The sequence below is a fragment of the Dendrobates tinctorius genome, unplaced genomic scaffold (genome assembly GCF_039654945.1).
Source record: "Dendrobates tinctorius isolate UK_male_01 unplaced genomic scaffold, ASM3965494v1 ptg000058l, whole genome shotgun sequence".
NCBI classification, from domain to species: domain Eukaryota; kingdom Metazoa; phylum Chordata; class Amphibia; order Anura; family Dendrobatidae; genus Dendrobates; species Dendrobates tinctorius.
In genome coordinates this window covers 24,045,766-24,062,842 of record NW_027361726.1, presented here as the reverse complement: position 1 = coordinate 24,062,842, position 17,077 = coordinate 24,045,766, and the positions used below count along the sequence as shown (strand labels likewise).

General features: G+C 46.4%; 2 protein-coding genes across 6 annotated transcripts in view; both read left to right on the top strand.

Annotated features, from left to right (window-relative positions):
• TDP1 (tyrosyl-DNA phosphodiesterase 1) overlaps positions 1–8,904 on the top strand; it is a 47,975-nt gene extending 39,071 nt beyond the window's left edge. For 4 of the 5 annotated variants that reach the window (XM_073578191.1, XM_073578189.1, XM_073578188.1 and 1 more), the window contains exon 16: positions 6,465–8,904. In XM_073578191.1, coding sequence (XP_073434292.1) covers positions 6,465–6,538 — 74 coding nt within the window. In that variant the 3' untranslated portion in view covers positions 6,539–8,904. Of the gene's footprint in view, positions 1–1,291; positions 1,373–6,464 lie in introns of those variants that run through there. The other variant, XM_073578192.1, reaches the window with a different exon arrangement.
• A 3,756-nt stretch (positions 8,905–12,660) lies between these two features.
• The window catches only part of KCNK13 (potassium two pore domain channel subfamily K member 13), a 65,640-nt gene continuing 61,223 nt past the window's right edge, over positions 12,661–17,077 (top strand). The window contains exon 1 of the mRNA XM_073578202.1: positions 12,661–15,767. Coding sequence (XP_073434303.1) covers positions 15,422–15,767 — 346 coding nt within the window. The 5' untranslated portion in view covers positions 12,661–15,421. The remainder of the gene's footprint in view (positions 15,768–17,077) is intronic.

The following is a 17,077-nucleotide window of genomic DNA, read 5'->3' as shown; positions in this document are numbered from 1 at the left end:
ATCTACCACCCGAACTTAGGGGCCCTGTGTTTGACGGCATGGCCGTTGAATCTTGGATTCTGACCCAGGCGAGGTTTGGGCGTGAGGTGGTTGCTACGATGGTTAGCGCCCGGAAGCCGGCCTCGGCGAGGGTTTATCATAACACTTGGAAGGTTTTCTTTCACTGGTGTCGAGAGCACGGGGTTGCGCCATTGTCCGTTAGAGCGCCCATGGACACCTGGGACCTTAACCTGGTTCTGGGTGTCCTGCAGGAAACTCCTTTTGAGCCGTTACAAGAAATCTCATTGTCATACCTTTCCAGGAAAGTTGTATTCTTGGTAGCCATAACTTCCATTAGGCGGGTCTCTGAGTTGGCAGCCCTATCTTGTAGAGCTCCGTTTCTGACTTTTTTTTTAAGGATAAGGTAGTCCTTAGGCCACCACCGCCCTTTCTGCCGAAGGTCGTGTCCTCTTTATATATTAATGAGGACATTGTTCTACCTTCGTTATGTCCAGCGCCAGTACACAGAGTGGAAAGGGTGCTCCACACTTTAGACCTGGTAAGAGCTCTCAGGAGGTACGTGTCGAGGACAGCACCTTTTCGCCAGACAGACTCGTTGTTTGTGATTCCCGAAGGGCGCAGGAAGGGGATCGCAGCCTCACGGTCGACCATAGCCAGATGAATTTGTCTAACTATTCAGGAGGCTTACCGTATCAGAGGCACGCCGATTCCACCTGGAATAGGGGCGCACTCTACTCGGGCAGTGGGCGCCTCTTGGGCGCTTCTGCACCAGGCTTCGGCAGAGCAGGTATGCAAGGCGGCAACCTGGTCAAGCCTGCACACGTTTTCTAAGCATTACAATGTGCATACTCAGGCTTCGTCAGATGCGAGCCTGGGTAGGAAAATTCTCCAGGCAGCAGTGGCACACCTTTAGACAGGAGGGCATGCGGTCTGGACTGGTGAGTTGCTCCCACCCAGGGACTGCTTTAGGACGTCCCACAGTCTCTGTGTCCCCCAATGAGGCGAAGGAAAAACATGGATTTTTGTGAGTACTCACCGTAAAATCCTTTTCTCCGAGACGCTCATTGGGGGACACAGCACCCACCCTGATAGCCAGTTGGCTCTTGTTTATTTGATTAGTATAATTCCTTGTTTAATGTAGGGTGGTCCTTTTTCAGACATGATTTTCTGCGTTAAGGCTAATTTATTGTTATGTTCTCCTACTGCTTTTGCACTAAACTGGTTTCCGCCCGCTATCAGGGCGAGGGTGTATGCGGCGGAGGAGGAGCTAACTTGTTTTTTGTATACTTAGTGTCGGCCTCCAGACGGCAGTAGCATACACCCACAGTCTCTGTGTCCCCCAATGAGCGTCTCGGAGAAAAGGATTTTACGGTGAGTACTCACAAAAATCCATGTTTTTTTAAATTGAACTCCGGCACCGGATGATTAGACTATTCTCCCATCGTTGGCTCATGCTGTCTCTGTTATATGTGACAGCAGACAAAGCGGATGGGAGTAGTAATCCCATCAGACGACGCCTAAGTACAATCACTATGTGCTGTTAATCGCATGGGTACACACACGCCTGACATCATTTCCTTTGACAATTCTGCAGCGTTTTTGGCAGCAAATCTGCAGCAAATACGCAAACCTTTTTACACCTGTGTTTTTGCTGCAGATTTGACTGACTCAATTGAAGTCGATTGAGTCATAAACGCAAAAAGAATTGACATGCTGCAGAAAATAAAACACTGCAAATACGGACAGAAATTTACAGATCATGTGCACAACACTTCAGGATTGTCATTGCATTACCTTGCTTTAGTATTCCATTGCGTTTTTGGTGCATTTCCGCGCCGCAAAAACGCATCGTGTGCACATAGCCTTATAGTTACAGCAGTCATTAATGGATTTGTCGTGGACCCTCATTTTGCACACAAGTGAAGGGCTCATCTCTGGGATGCCACCCTCTCACACACATCCTGTGACATGATTTTCCATTTTTGCTACATCCACTACTTAAAACACCGAGTCTGCCCCATCAATAGGCTTTTTTTCACAGCTGAGGTATTTTTGCAATTTCGTTGAGCCACACACATCCTGTTTTGTTAAAATGTATCAGTCCGGAGTCCAAGCTCTAAAAGTATATTCACACAGTGCTTTTTTGCAGCTGTTTCTTTTTTTCCCACATGAAAAACTTAGATTTGTGGCAGCAAATGCACTCTTATTTTTTTTTAGTTTTTTAATAAATGTTTTCTATTGTTTTTTTACTTTTTTACAATTATCCCCTAAATGATACGCCTTTTAACGGTAGCAGTTAAGTGTACTTATTTCTCAATGCTGTTAAAAACATTGCTGAGAAATAAGTGGAGAGCATCCCCCAGCGTCAGAAAATCTCCTGAAGCTCAGCTACCGAGGGTAGCTGAGAACCTGGAAAACAAGAACAGAGCCTTTTTTGATTTTATGATCTAACATATCAGAGAAGAGAGAATAGAGGTCTCCTTGAACCACCCCAGAACTTCCTGCTCTGTCCCCTGGCCCTCCGCGTCGTCTTCCTGGAAAAAAAATGGCTGGCGCAGTGCCCCCGCCGAGATCTGCTGGCCAGTACCTGGCAACAATAGAGAATTCTTCGTATTAGTTCCTTTTGATCACAGTTATCAAAATAAAAAAAAAAAGTTAATCAAATTCACCTTTGTCACCCCTCTAGTTAGATAAAAATTATAAAATAAAAATAATAAATTGTTCCATTTGTAGGGTTTGGGTTTAGGGTTGTTTTGGAGTTAGGTTGTGTTGGGGTTAGGTTTGGGGTTAGGGTTGTGTTAGGTTTGGGGTTAGGGTTAGGGTTGGAGTTAGAATGTTAGAGTGTTGAGTGCAAGTTCTTGCTATTCTAGTTTGCAACAGATGCACGGAGTATCGCTAATCTCCCTCATGTTTTTTTTAGTGTCTAACAGCCATGAAACATGTGGGGCAGGTACTCAAGCATGTCACATGACCACCCGCTTTATTCGTGCATACTCAAGCAGCAATGAAAACTGGAGTAGCAAGTGTTTACACTCAACACTAATGACGACATATTCAATATGACAACCTAATGTTATCAAATTCTGCAATGTACCTGTGGGTTCAAAATGCTAACTATACCCCTGGATAAAATCCCTGAGGCGTCTAGTTTCCAAAATGGGGTCACCTGTGGGGGGGTTTCCGCTGTTTAGCACATCAGGGGCTCTCCAAACTCGACATGTCGTCCACTCTCTATTCCAGCGAATTTTGCGTTCAAAAAGTCAAACACTCCTTCCCTTTTGAGCCCTGCCGTGCGCTTGAACAGTGGTTTTCCCCCACATGTGGAAAAATTGCACAACACATTTTAGGGTCCCTTTTCTCTTGTTAACTTTGTGAAAATAAAAAAAGTTTGGGTCTAAAGTAAATTTTTTGTGAAAAAAAAAGTTAAATGTTTCATTTTTTTCTTCCACATTCCATTAATTCCTGTGAAGCAACTGAAGGGTTAATAAACTTCTCAAATGTGGGTTTGAGCACCTTGATGGGTGCAGTTTTTAGAATGGTGTCACTTTTGGGTATTTTCTGTCATATTGACCCCTCAGAGTCACTTTGAATGTGATGTGGTCCCTAAAATAATGGTTTTGTAAATTTTGTTGGAAAAATGAGAAATCAGTGGTCAACTTTTAACCCTTATAACTTCCTAACAAAAAAGACTGTTTAAAAAATTGTGCTGATGTAAAGTAGACATGTGGGAAATGTTATTTATTAAGTATTTTGTGCGATATGAATCTCCGATTTAAGAGCATAAGAATTAAAAATTTGATATGCTGCTATTTATAAAAAAAAAAGTGATTTCTTTTTTTTCTTTTTTTTTTTTCTTTTGCTGCTACTGTAAAACCCTATGACTTTTCTGAACGGTAAAATAATCTGCGTGTGAACAAGCCCAAAGAGGCGCCGAGGATGTTTTGCTAATCTTCAGCTGTGTACTTTGTAGATCAGAGCATATTCACTGAACACAAACAGAGATATTTCCAAAATCATGACGAAATGCAACATGAGGTCTATAAGGCTGTGTGCACACGGTGCGGATTCTGCTGTGGAATTTTCCCCGCAGATTTTGCTAAATCTGCAGGTAAAATGACCTGCAGTTTTAGTACACTTTTAGTACAGATTTAGTGCAGTTTTTGTGCGGATTTCCCCTGCAGTTTTCACCTGCAGATTTCTATAAAGGAGCAGGTGGAAAACTGCAGCAAAACCGCACAAAAGAAGCGACATGCTGCTTATTTTATTCCGCACCAATTCTGCGCGGAAAAATCTGCAGCATGTGCACAGCGTTTTTTGTTTTACATAGCCTTAAATGGTACTGTACATCACATGCAGTTCTGCAGGGCCAAATCTGCTGCAGAATCTGCACCGTGTGCACAGGGCCTTAGAAAGTTTCTGGCCTTTTCGTTACACATTGATTATGCTTTGCTTACTCTGGACTGGACACCGGTCCTTTATGCTGCGGGCGAGTTAGGCAGTAAGTGAAGGGGTTGACGCAGGGCGCTCAGAGCCGTGGCTTTGTAACCACAGGTTGCGTTCCGTGTCTCATTTTAATTATAATATAGCAGAGATGTGCTGTTTGGCTCGGAGCATCGCGTCTCAGCCCCGGGGTCTCTCTAACCCCGCCGGGCAGGGGGCTGCGCCATCCATTCTCTAAAAGCGACGCCATTATGAATGCGCATTACACCGAGTATCAATTTTGAGGGAGTCTGGAGGAAATTGGCTGCGCTCTCATTGAGAATTCATTATGTCTCGACTTTGCGATTCTGTCTCTTCTCCTCGGAGGTGAGAATAAGATTCCCATCATTTTATACTTATCGGAGAAGAGAAAGGAAAAAGTGACATATTAGAGAATGGGACTTCAGATGTGAGCATTAATGACCTGAAGATCAAAACCCCGTTCTGTGGCCCTCTAGGGCTGCTGGGAGGTGTTAGACGATTTAAGGGCCAGTCCCATATGTCAAACGATCATGTGACTCACAAATTTATATATGGCGGTAACATCCCGGTCATCAGCTGCAGGCCTCGTTACAGTGTGTCCCAGTAAGGAGCAGTAACTGTTTTGGATGGCGATGTTTTAGTCTTTCCTTCCTATCCATGAGATAAGAAGCGGACAGCAAGCACGAGGCGCCACTGATCTCCGCCATTGAAGTAATGCTGAATTAAACACAAATGGAGATGTCTTCATAGTAATTTAAAGGAGCCTCCTAAGGCTTCTTTTACATTTACCGACTTTTTTGCGGGCCGCATTTTTCACGGTCTGCCGCAATAACGGACCACAAAAAACTTGCGGATCGCCGTTTTTCAGGTTTCCAATACTATGGGGAAAAAAACGGCGTTCCGCAAAGCCGGAAGTGACGGTGCACTGCCTAAACAAACTTCCGTTGTTTTTGCGGCCCCTTTGATTTTCAATGGGTCCGTGTCCGTACGCCATGAAAAATCGAGCAGGCTCGATCTTTTTTCACGGCCGCAAATACGGCACACGGTGCTCCATGGAATTTTTGCGGCCCAATTTTGCGGCCCCATAGAAATCTGTTGGGGGCTGCAAAAACGGCCAGCAAAAACACGGTAAATGTAAAAGAAGCCAAAAGTTGGGAAATAGGGATAGTTTCATAATGGACCGACAATAAATTAGGTCGAGGCCCCCTTTAAAAGTTAAGTAGTTCATGGAGTGGTTTCTTGGAAAGATTGCTTGCCGCTCGGCAGTCGCCATGTTAATTTTTCCTCCTCACCAGTGAAGGGAGAATAATTCAAAACTGTGGGTGGAAAAAAGGAAACGCACTACGTTGGGCGAAAACGAGGTCTCGATGGTTCCGAGAATCACCATAGTTTGACAGACGTTCAGCGAGAAATTAATTTTCAGCGACAGGGAAAACTGCGGACAGTCACACACTAGGGTAACGCCACACATGCACACCGACAATGCACTAATCCCCGCAATTACTTTAGTAGTCAATGTACTACAACTCCCAGCATGACCTGACAACACGGGCTTCATGTAATGCATTGGGTTCTCGCCACATTCTGTGTCCTCCCATAATCTCTTGCAGTGCTGTATGAGAGTGTGCATTAGCTGTGCTCAGCCTGGGCCACCTGGTGCATGAATAGAAATCCAGAACCGCAGTAAAGACTGACATAGGACTGTAAAGTTGGCTAATGACTCCTTTTGATAGGTCACTTTTAACCCGGTCTACTCCAGCATATAGAAGCATTTTGCAGTGCATGATTCAGGTGGCTCAGACTGAACAGAACTCATTTAGTTGCAATTTATTTGTCTCTGATACTGGAGTTGTATCCATAAAAGCCTCTTGGGTTTGGTGTCCGCCTCCTCTCGTTATCCCACAGCCTCTTTTATCTTCGATCGCCAGGCAACCAGCCCCCCCACCCCTAGTGATCCAGGCAGCCGCAGCCTCCCCGCTCACCTCTCCTGTGTTGTCTTTCAGATAGACCCTGGGTCTGGAACATTCCCTACGTCAACGCTCCGGATTCCCACGGAAATATCTGGTGTCCCTCATAGGACCCCCTCACACCATAAGCCATGGAGACGATGAATGCTGGACCCTGGAGCCTTAATCGCAGGGATCAGACCCATCAAGTTATTGGGTTTTTTTTTTTTTTTTTCTTTTTACTTTTTTTTCAGAAAAAAAAAAAATTACAAAAAAAGTAATTTCCGTGATTTTTACATATTCACAATTTTCTATCTCCGCTCATTGATTTGTATCCGATGCTGCAGTGTTATAACTGACTTCCTCTCCAATATCTCTGATTGCTGCCAGTGAATAAATAAAACCTTTGCGTACATCTAAAGGCCATAAACCTATAGTTACTTCTCACAGCTGAGGCTTTGTTACAACATTGTCAGATGGAGACAATCCTCTATAAGCAAAACCATCTGATACATTTTCCCTGCACTGATACTTTGTAGCAAACTTTCAGGACCAGAGAGAGAGACGCAGAAGTATGTCCAGATTGGATACAATTGTAACAGAACCTCAGCTGTGAAGAATTGGCATTTGTTGGATTATCTCCCCACAAGAAGAGAATTTGGAGTATAAGATGTTGTTGGATATTGCGGAACTTATTTACATAGTCATGAAATCTAAGCAAATGTTTGGGATATACTATATTATGATTGTTGTGGGAAAAGTTGTGGACGAAGGAAGCCGTCACAGCGGCGACTTTAGCAAAAATCTTCTAATTAAAGGACTGTCTGTCAGCACAGAATGACTGATCAAACCAAGCACAGGGGCTCGATGCACCCCTGGCACGGCCTGAGAATGTCAGTGCACCTTCCCACCTACTAGTTTTCCATCTATTTCCACCATTCTCCACCTCTATAAAGCCAGAGCTGTCAATCAAAGGGAAAACAAGCCTGTGGGAAGCCGCTCCAAGGGTGCACCGAGGGGCTGTGCTTGGTTTGAACAGTCATTCTGTGCTGACCGTTCCCTTCAAGTCTTGAAACGTGATGGAATTCTCACCCTCATGGGGCAATCACATGCCGAATTACTTGTCCTTCACACTCTAACTAAATGACTGAGCCGGTCCTAGCAGAAGGAGCGCTCTACATCTGGCCTTTATAGCAGCTGCCTGGCACTATTTCCTACACGTCGCTGATGATTTCCTATTGCACAATTAGACTTTTCTATATGAATTGTCTATTTTGGGATGTGTAATGATTGTAGTAAATTGGTGGGTGACACTAGTGACGGTGGGTGCAACTCATAGAGATTGTCATCACCCCAGAGAACAGAGGATGTGTCCAATGAAAGATAACGATTCTCAGTAACAACTACACTGATACATTGTATCTAATGAATAATGCACATAAAGAAAAATATGGCTGATGCCTCAACACCGTATCACACATGGGGATTAGATACACCGCTCATACGGTATCACACGGGGATTAGATGCACCGCTCATACAGTATCACACGGGGATTAGATGTGCAGCTCATACAGTATCACACACTGGGATTAGATGCGCAGTTCATACAGTATCACACAGGTGGATTAGATGCACCGCTCATACAATATCACACACGGGGATTAGATGCGCAGCTCATATAGTATCAGACAGGATAGGATTAGATGTGCAGCTCATACAGTATCCCACAGGTGGGTTAGATGCACCACTCATACAGTATCACACAGGTGGATTAGATGCACAGCTCATACAGTATCACACAGGTGGATTAGATGCACAGCTCATACAGTATCATACAGGTGGATTAGATGCACAGCTAATACAGTATCACAGGTGGATTAGATGCACAGCTAATACAGTATCCCACAGGTGGATTAGATGCACAGCTCATACAGTATCCCACAGGTGGGTTAGATGCACAGCTCTTACAGTATCACACAGGTGGATTAGATGCACCGCTCACAGTATCCCACAGGTGGATTAGATGCACAGCTAATACAGTATCCCACAGGTGGATGAGATGCACAGCTCATACAGTATCCCACAGGTGGATTAGATGCACAGCTCATACAGTATCACAAAGGTGGATTAGATGGTTAGATGCACAGCTCTTACAGTATCACACAGGATAGGATTAGATGCTGAGCGGACGGTATCGCACATGACCGGCTTGGCTACATGGCTGCAGTGCACACCGCTCAGCGTCTCGGTCTTGTTTCATACTCTTAGTCTGTCTGTATGATCTGCATTATCACTGATGATGAGTTTTGGGCTTTCCGCTCCGGGGTCGCTGCTCCCCCCCATCTTTCTGCCTCTCTGGTCCATGATTACTGCTCTGAGTCGTCTGCGCTTCTATTTCTGTACATTCGGGGTTTATGTCTTGGCATCAAATGAATGTAATTAAGCTGTGATGAATGTAGGTAAAACAGAAGGATTTACACATTGACAAGTATTTTATGGCAGTAAATAGGAGCCATCTGTCATTATGTTTGTAAACTCGAATCGTCCCTCCCCCTCCATCCGCCTTCACCCACTGGAGACCGATACCACACGTTTAATTCTTCCCATTAACAATGGAAAAACACATAATTGTAATCTTACATTACAATGGATCAGTGTGTGCAGGCTCATCCAAATCGTGTAAGCGCCATAGAGGCCTGGCGCACAGCTGCTCGGTGCCTTGCAGGGCATGTTTCCCCACTCGGAGGATCTTTAAAATCTTCAAGTAAATATCTTCCCTGTTCACTGATGGTTAATTTACTCATGTATCTTTACAGTACCAGGACTTCATATTTCTGATTTGGAGTGCAAAACTTCCCATTTAATTGCTGGAGCCACCACTAGGGGGAGCTCCCTGTATACAGAAATACATAATAGTCTGTTTGCAGTCACCACTAGAGGGAGCTCCTGCACATGATTCAGTCTGCAGCCACCACTAGGGGGCGCACAGAGATACATAAGCTTCTGTCTGTAGCCACCACTAGGGGAGCTCCCTGTATGCAGAGATACATGATAAGATCCTGGCTGCAGCCACCACTAAGGGGCGCTCCCTGTATACAGAGATACATGATAAGAGCCTGTCTGCAGCCACCACTAGGGGGAGCTCTATGTATACAGAGATACATGATGACATCCTGTCTGATGCATCCCCCCAGTTTAGGCAACATGAATTAGATGACTTGTTCATTTTAATAATTACTTCTACAATGAGCTCCCCCTAGTGGTGGTCTCAGCCAGAATAAATGTGTTGTCTATGTGAATGTAAGCTGGGGATATATACAGCTCTGGCAAAAATTAAGAGACCACTGCAAAATTTTCAGTTTGTCTGATTTTCCTCTTTATAGGTATATTTTTGAGTAAAATGTAAATTGCTGTTTTATTCTATAAACTACTGACAACATGTCTCCAAATTTCCAAGCACTAACTTTTGTATTTATTTTCAGAAAATGAGAAATGGTCAAAATAACAAAAAAAATGCAGTGCTGGCAGACCTCAAATAATGCTAAGAAAACAAGTTCATCATCATTTAGAAACAACAATACTAATGTTTTAACTCAGGAGGAGTTCAAAAATCAATATTTTGAGAAATAACCATGATTTTTAATCACAGCTTTCACGCGTCTTGGCACGCTTTCCACCAGTCTCTCACACTGCTTTTGTGTGACCTTATGCCACTCCTGGTACAAAAATGTAAGCAGTTCTTTGATGGCTTGTGATTATCCATCTTCCTCTTGATTACATTCCAGAGGTTTTCAGTGGGGTTCAGGTCTGGAGATTGGGCTGGCCATGACAGGGATTTGATGTGATGGTCCTTCATCCACACATTGATTGACCTAGCTATGTGGCATGGTGCATTGTCCTGCTGGAAAAACCAGTCCTCAGAGTTGGGGAACATTGCCTGAGCAGAAGGAATCAACTGTTTTTCCAGGATAACCTTGTATGCGGCTTGATTCATACATCCTTCGCAAAGATTAACCTGCCCAATTCCAGCCTTGCTGAAGCATCCCCAGATCATCACTGATCCTCCACCAAATTTCAGAGTGGGTGTAAGACACTGTGGCATGTACGCCTCTCCAGGTCTCCGTCTAATCATTAGACAACCAGGTGTTGGGTAAGGCTGAACATTAGACTCATCAGAGATTACCTTACTCCAGTCCTCTATGGTCCAATCCTTATGGTCTTTGGCAAACTTCAGCCTGGCTCTCCTTTCCTTCTCATGGATGAAAGGCTTTTTTAGACCTTTACATGACTTGAGCTCTGCCTCTAGGAGCCTGTTATTATAGCGCTCGTGCCCTGACTGGGTGATGCGAGCGAGGATTGTGGCCCCATTGTGCCACAAACCAGACTACCCTGGAGGGGCGTGGCTACGCAGCTACCTTGGTGTTCACTGAAGCCTCTATTGGTGAGGTCAGGCTTGTGCGGCAGTTAGCTGCCAGGTACCACTCCAAGACTGTGTCTGGCTGTAGCAGCTGGTCCCAATGGGGACAGAACACTACAGTAATAACAGGTGCGAGCAAGTACAGACGGGCACAACTGATTCTCTGGAGGGTACGCAGGCAGGTTTGAGTAGTATAACAGAACAAGTAGGAACCAGTACAGACTGGAGGGACAGGAAATGTTAGGAACCAGTTCAGACTGGAGGGACAGGGACTGTTAAGAACCAGTTCAGACTAGAAAGACAAAGACCAGCAGGATGCGGAACGAGAGGAGAGCAGTGCGGCGGAGTGCAGAGGAGAGCTGCAGGGTGCAGAGCGGAGAGCAGAGGAGAAGTAGACACAAGGCTACACACAGCTGAGAAGGGAAGGAAACAGACAAGGACATGAACAGGTACAAGAAACTAACACTATGGGTGGAGATGCCTTAAGTACCCAATAACTCTTGGCAATAGGCTGGGGCCAAATTAGGGGTGTGCACACCGTCTCTATAAGACTCAGGAAGTGCCGGCGCTGCCGCCCTAAGCATACAGCCAGGAAGTATGCAGCAAGCAAGGATATGAAGTCCACAGCATGGAGCAGGCCGAGGAAAGAACTCGCCGCATGGCCCGGAGTGGTGAGTAAGATGGGAGATGGGAAGCTATGCAGTGATGCTGGCAAGGATGTTAACAGTTCTGAACAGTTCTTGCTGTGCACTTCACCCTTAGCTGCCATTCCTTTTGTAGGTCACTTGATGTCATCCTGTGGTTGCTGAGTGACATTCGAATAAGATGACGGTCATCCCGGTCAGTGGAGAGTCGTTTTTGCCCTCTACCGGTCAGTAGCTTTGTCTCCAATGGCTGCTGTTTGACCTTGTTGTAATGGACTGCCATCTTAGAAATTTTAAGGATGGAGGCAACATGATACTCACTGTATCCCTCTGCTAGTAAAGCCAGAATTGAGCCCTTCTTTTTCTCACTCAAGACTTTTCAACTCCTTTGGCATGGCTAAAAGTTATTTTTTCATTCCTATTACTTTTGGGATATTACTAGCACTTGTTTTGCCATCCAGCTTGTCCTATTGCAAGAGGATTGTGAACACCACAGCAGGGTTGTTTATACCTTCCTTCAGGTGATCACCTAATCAGAAGCACATTAAGTAGAATGAGGTGTACTCTGGTTGGAATTCAACTGACACTGGAATGGAATGGTTGTCAGGTAGAGAAGCTGATTTTTTATAAAACTGTGCAGTGGTCTCTTAATTTTTGCCAGAGCTGTATGTATGTATATGTGTGTATATGATGGCATTATTGTAGCCGGCAGTCGGTGGGTTTTTCTTGGCAGTATCGCTGCGTTCTTTGCCCGGGTCCTCACACATGAGCATCACTGTAGACATCGTTTATACCCTATTCCTCAGGACCAGGGTGGTGATGAAATAACAGATTTGCTATTTTTGACCCCATTCTTTCAGCGTCTGACTCCTGGCATTTTCTTATATGTAAAAATAGATCTGTAAGTTAAAATAATTAGCTGAATTATCCAGGGCTGTTGCAGAGTAGCGAGTGATAAGACGTTGCTGGTGATGGGAACCTCTGCGCTGGAGCCGGAGACTTTCTGCCTCCTCTGTAAGAACGAATTCTCAATTAGCCGTATATGGCAGCCCGCCGATGCCGAAGCTGTCGGCCTGATTGTCCACCATTGTTTTATCAGCAGAACCATCTGTTTATTTTGTGTTTCCAAACTGCAGGATTGTTCGGTGACAGCGGTGATACAATGTCAGAGTCGCCGTCTTCCGTCCCCCCCCCCCCCCCGGATGTCTTCCTGGGAGAGCAGCGGTACAGTCAGGCAGGGCCGCATTACTCACGCTTTACATTCTCATTCACTAAGGCTTATGCAGAACATATTTACCAGCAGGACATCGGGGAGATAATATTACACTTCACTGGATACATGGCGACCCAGCCGGGATTATCACAAGCTTGGATTGGGTGTTTTACCTTCGGGCCGGCTGCACACAGGACATTGGTTAATCCATTTCTTCTTTTCTTTATCTAATGAGAGGAAAAGTAGAAAAAAAATAGAGGTCTCTATGTTGCATCTATTAGCTGTAGCTAAAGAAAGAAAAAAAAATGGCACTGCCGCTCACTGTGGTGTGGAGGCCCGGGGAATCATGGTTATTCTGTTTGGTTGGTATCATCACGATGGAGGGAAAGACAGACAGATAAATATGAGATAGATATAAAACTCCTAGCTTAGACAGAGCATCAGGTGACAAGTCCTGGCTCCAGCAGGTCTGACATTTACTAGACTGGTTTCACCACTATAGACAGCTCACGTGCAGGTCCAGCAGATATGCACTTACTGCCTTCAGTACCATAGACAGATTCTGTACTGGTTGCACTGATGCTTAGCTCAGGTTTCTGTACTGGTTGCACTGATAGCTGACTTAGGATTCTGTATCGATGCCTGATTCAAGTTCCTGTACTAGTTGCACTGGTGGTTGGCTCAGGCTTCCATACTGGTTTCATTTGTGGTTGTCTCAGATTCCTGTATTGGTTGCACTGCTGGTTGGCTCAGGATCCTGTACTGGTTGCACTGCTGGTTGGCTCAGGATCCTGTACTGGTTGCACTGCTGGTTGGCTCAGGTTCCTGTACTGGTTGCACTGGTGGTTAGCTCAGGATCCTGTACTGGTTGACAGGCGGTTGGCTCAGGATCCTGTACTGGTTGACAGGCGGTTGGCTCAGGATCCTGTACTGGATGCACTGGTGGTTGGCTCAGGTTCCTGAACTGGTTGACAGGTGGTTGGCTCAGGATCCAGTACTGGTTGCACTGCTGGTTGGCTCAGGTTCCTTTACTGGTTGCACTGGTGGTTGGCTCAGGATCCTGTACTGGTTGACAGGTGGTTGGCTCAGGATCCTGTACTGGTTGCACTGGTTTTTGGCTCAGATTCCTGTACTGGATGCACTGGTGGTTGGCTCAGGATTCTGTACTGGTTGACTGGTGGTTGGCTCAGGATCCTGTACTGGTGGTTGGCTCAGGATCCTGTACTGGTGGTTGGCTCAGGATTCTGTACTGGTTGACTGGTGGTTGGCTCAGGATCCTGTACTGGTGGCACTGGTGGTTGTCTCAGGATCCTGTACTGGTGGTTGGCTCAGGATTCTGTACTGGTTGCACTGGTGGTTGGCTCAGTATCCTGTACTGGTTGCACTGGTGGCTGGCTCTTTTGGTGGCAGCACCCTGGACAGCTCCTGGTCCTCCCTCTTTGGTCTCTGCAGGGACAGGACACATCAAACCTCTTGACTCCTTTTGAAGTCTCTGGGGCTATAAATAACCTTAATTCTCAGTGGGGGAGGACTCAGGAGCAGAGTAGGTGACAGTTCAGGATATACTTAACCCCTGAAGTCCTGGAGAGCTGCCCTGTCCCCGGTGCCAGCGCACTGAGCGCTCTCATCGCAGCTGGCATTGCCCATGTCTGTACCAGGGCTGCTACTCTCAGGTTACCCTTCTACCCAGTCACTATTCACGAGGGTTCTGTACAGTGATGCTGCCCGGCTGCACTTCCACCGATCACCGCGCGGGGCGCTGCCCCTCCTGCTCAGAAGGCAGAGGAGCAGCATCTGCTGAGTATCAGGCGGCGCAGCTCGAGGGAGAGTGGCGGCGACGGGGACTGGGGGATCTCACAGGCTGAAGCTGCATCTCCACCAAGAAGTGATCATTGATCAGGAGCAAGGATTGCAGCTGCAGCCCACGTGGATCCGGGCAGGGGTGGGTTAATTAACCAACTGCTCCCGTGTTCTGCAAGTCTTAGAGGATCGTGCACTGATTAGCATCGAGGAGGGAAGTTTCAGGAGTCCACGCTGCCAATGTCAGGTGTGAATAGGTCATCCTGCCCCACAGGAGATGCCAATTTCCAGCAATCAGACACAATGAGGTCCTGTGCTGCCGGATCTGGATCTCGATGACAAGATAAGTACAAGATGTGCTGGAAAGTTAACCCTTCCTAGCCCAGCCCCCCATCACTGTGATCCTCATCCTAGATGTAACATCTCCCTTGGATCTTCTAGATTATACTGGATCTCCATCTCCAAGGGTTTGATGAGCTCCTCAAGCCTCACTGGTCTCAGCCCTCCTGCTCTTTTCCAAGTCACAGACCACTAAGACATGAGAGGGCTACATACATCTTCATCCTGGCCACTGAGCGCTGGGTCACATCCTTCACCGGTGGCTGCTGTAGGACCAGTAAATGTAGGGTGAGGGATGGTCCCAGGCATGATCATGGAGCTTGGCTAATCTTCCTTGTTCCTACCATGCCTGCCCAGCCTGCAACCCCCTTTCCTGGGCACATCACTCTTTTGGAACACTTTAGGCTCATTGTGGACAATCTGCAGGATTTAGTCATACCCCCCGGTGTCTCTGACCACCAAATCATGTACAATGTCCAGAAGCACCAGGCCTATTGAGCTGGAAGTTGATCTCTTGTCTGTTGGGTCTGGTCTGAACATCTGGGAAAGAAGCTGATCCTGGTGACATCTGTCCTGGTCACTGTTCCCCCGGGGCAGAGAATGGCTTGTCGAGGTGGCTGCTGTTGCTGCTGCTGTGGATTTGGTCACCTGAATGAAGACAATGGTAGGTTCTTGTTGTTGGCCATCCTGATCATCCTGTACATGCTGTGTGGAGCAGCTGTCTTCTCAGCCATTGAGCAGCCAATGGAAAAAGAAGCCAAGGACAGGTGGCAACAGAAGTTTGACAACTTTATACAAAAACACAGCCTCAACAAAAGTGACCTGCGCAACTTCCTCCGTGACTACGAGGAGGCTAACGTGGCAGGGATCAGGGTGGATGCCATAAGACCCAGGTGGGATTTCACTGGAGCCTTCTACTTTGTTGGAACTGTTGTCTCAACCATTGGTAAGTGGTGATTGTATGTGTGGTGTCCAAAGGGGGCTGGTGAGGATGTGTATTGTGCATGCACCATCTGCAGCTTCGAATAATGATTTTTTATATAGCACCATCATATTCTACAGTGCTGTACAGAGAGTGTTCTTATATCAGTACATGTCCCCCTGGGGGTCCATGATCACAGAGGAGGAAAATAATCTCATTAGGCTTTTGGATAGTTGGGAAGAAGCCCATGTTAAGAAGGGGTTAGATGCTGTCCCTTCACAACCATGGCCCCAATGTGCAAAGGTTCAGTGCAATGTAGAGAGCCACTGAATTGAATAAATACAATATAAGTATCCCAGGGGGGGCATAAACTTATTCTCCAATGCCGGTTATAGGGGGCACATACTTAACACTTCTCCAATTTCAGAAGTGACTAGAATGGAACATTGTAGTCAACCATATGTCATCCACCATGTCTTATGACTGATGGAGAGTTTGGAGCTCGTGGTGGACTTTGATGAGAAGTTGTCAGTATGTTCTCATCATAGATGAGTCATGCTGCAATCAGACACAAAAGGCTGTTTGTCTTGTGTCAGTGTCCACTGCTGAAGGTTCTCTGTCTGTGTCCGATGCTGGAGGTTCTGTGGCTGTGTCTGCTGCTGGAGGTTCTGTGTTCACTGCTGAAAGTTCTGTGTCTGTGTCTGCTGCTGGATATTCTGTGTCCGCTGTTGGAGGTTCTGTGTCTGTGTCCATTGCTGGAGGCTCTGGGTCTGCTGCTGCACCTTCTGTGTCTGCAGCTGGAGGTTCTGTGTTTGTTGTTGGAGGTCCTGTGTCCGCTGCTGGAGTTTCTTTGTCTGTGTCTGCTGCTGGAGGTTCTGTGTCTGCTGTTGGAGGGCCTGTGTCCACTGCTGAATGTTCTGTGCCGGTATCTGCTGCTGGTGGTTCTGTCTGTGTCCGCTGCTGCAGGTTCTGTGTCTGTGTCCATTTCTGGAGGTTCCTTGTCTGTGTCTGATGCTGGAGGTTCTGTGTCTGCTTCTGAAGGTTCTGTGTCTTTTGAAGGAGGTTCTGTGTCTGTTTACACTGCTGGAGGTTCTGTGTCTGCAGCTAGAGGATCTGTTTCTGTGTCCGCTGCTGGAAGTTCTGTTCCTGTGTCTGCTGCTAAGGGTTCTGTGTCCACTGCTGGAGGGTCTGTGTTCGATGCTGGAAGTTCTGAGTCTGCTCCAGGAAGTTCTATGTCTGTGTCCACTTCTGGAGGTTCTGTGTCTGTGTTTGATGCTGGAGGTTCTATGTCTGTGTTCATTGCTGGAGGTTCTGTGTATGTGTCGACTGATGGA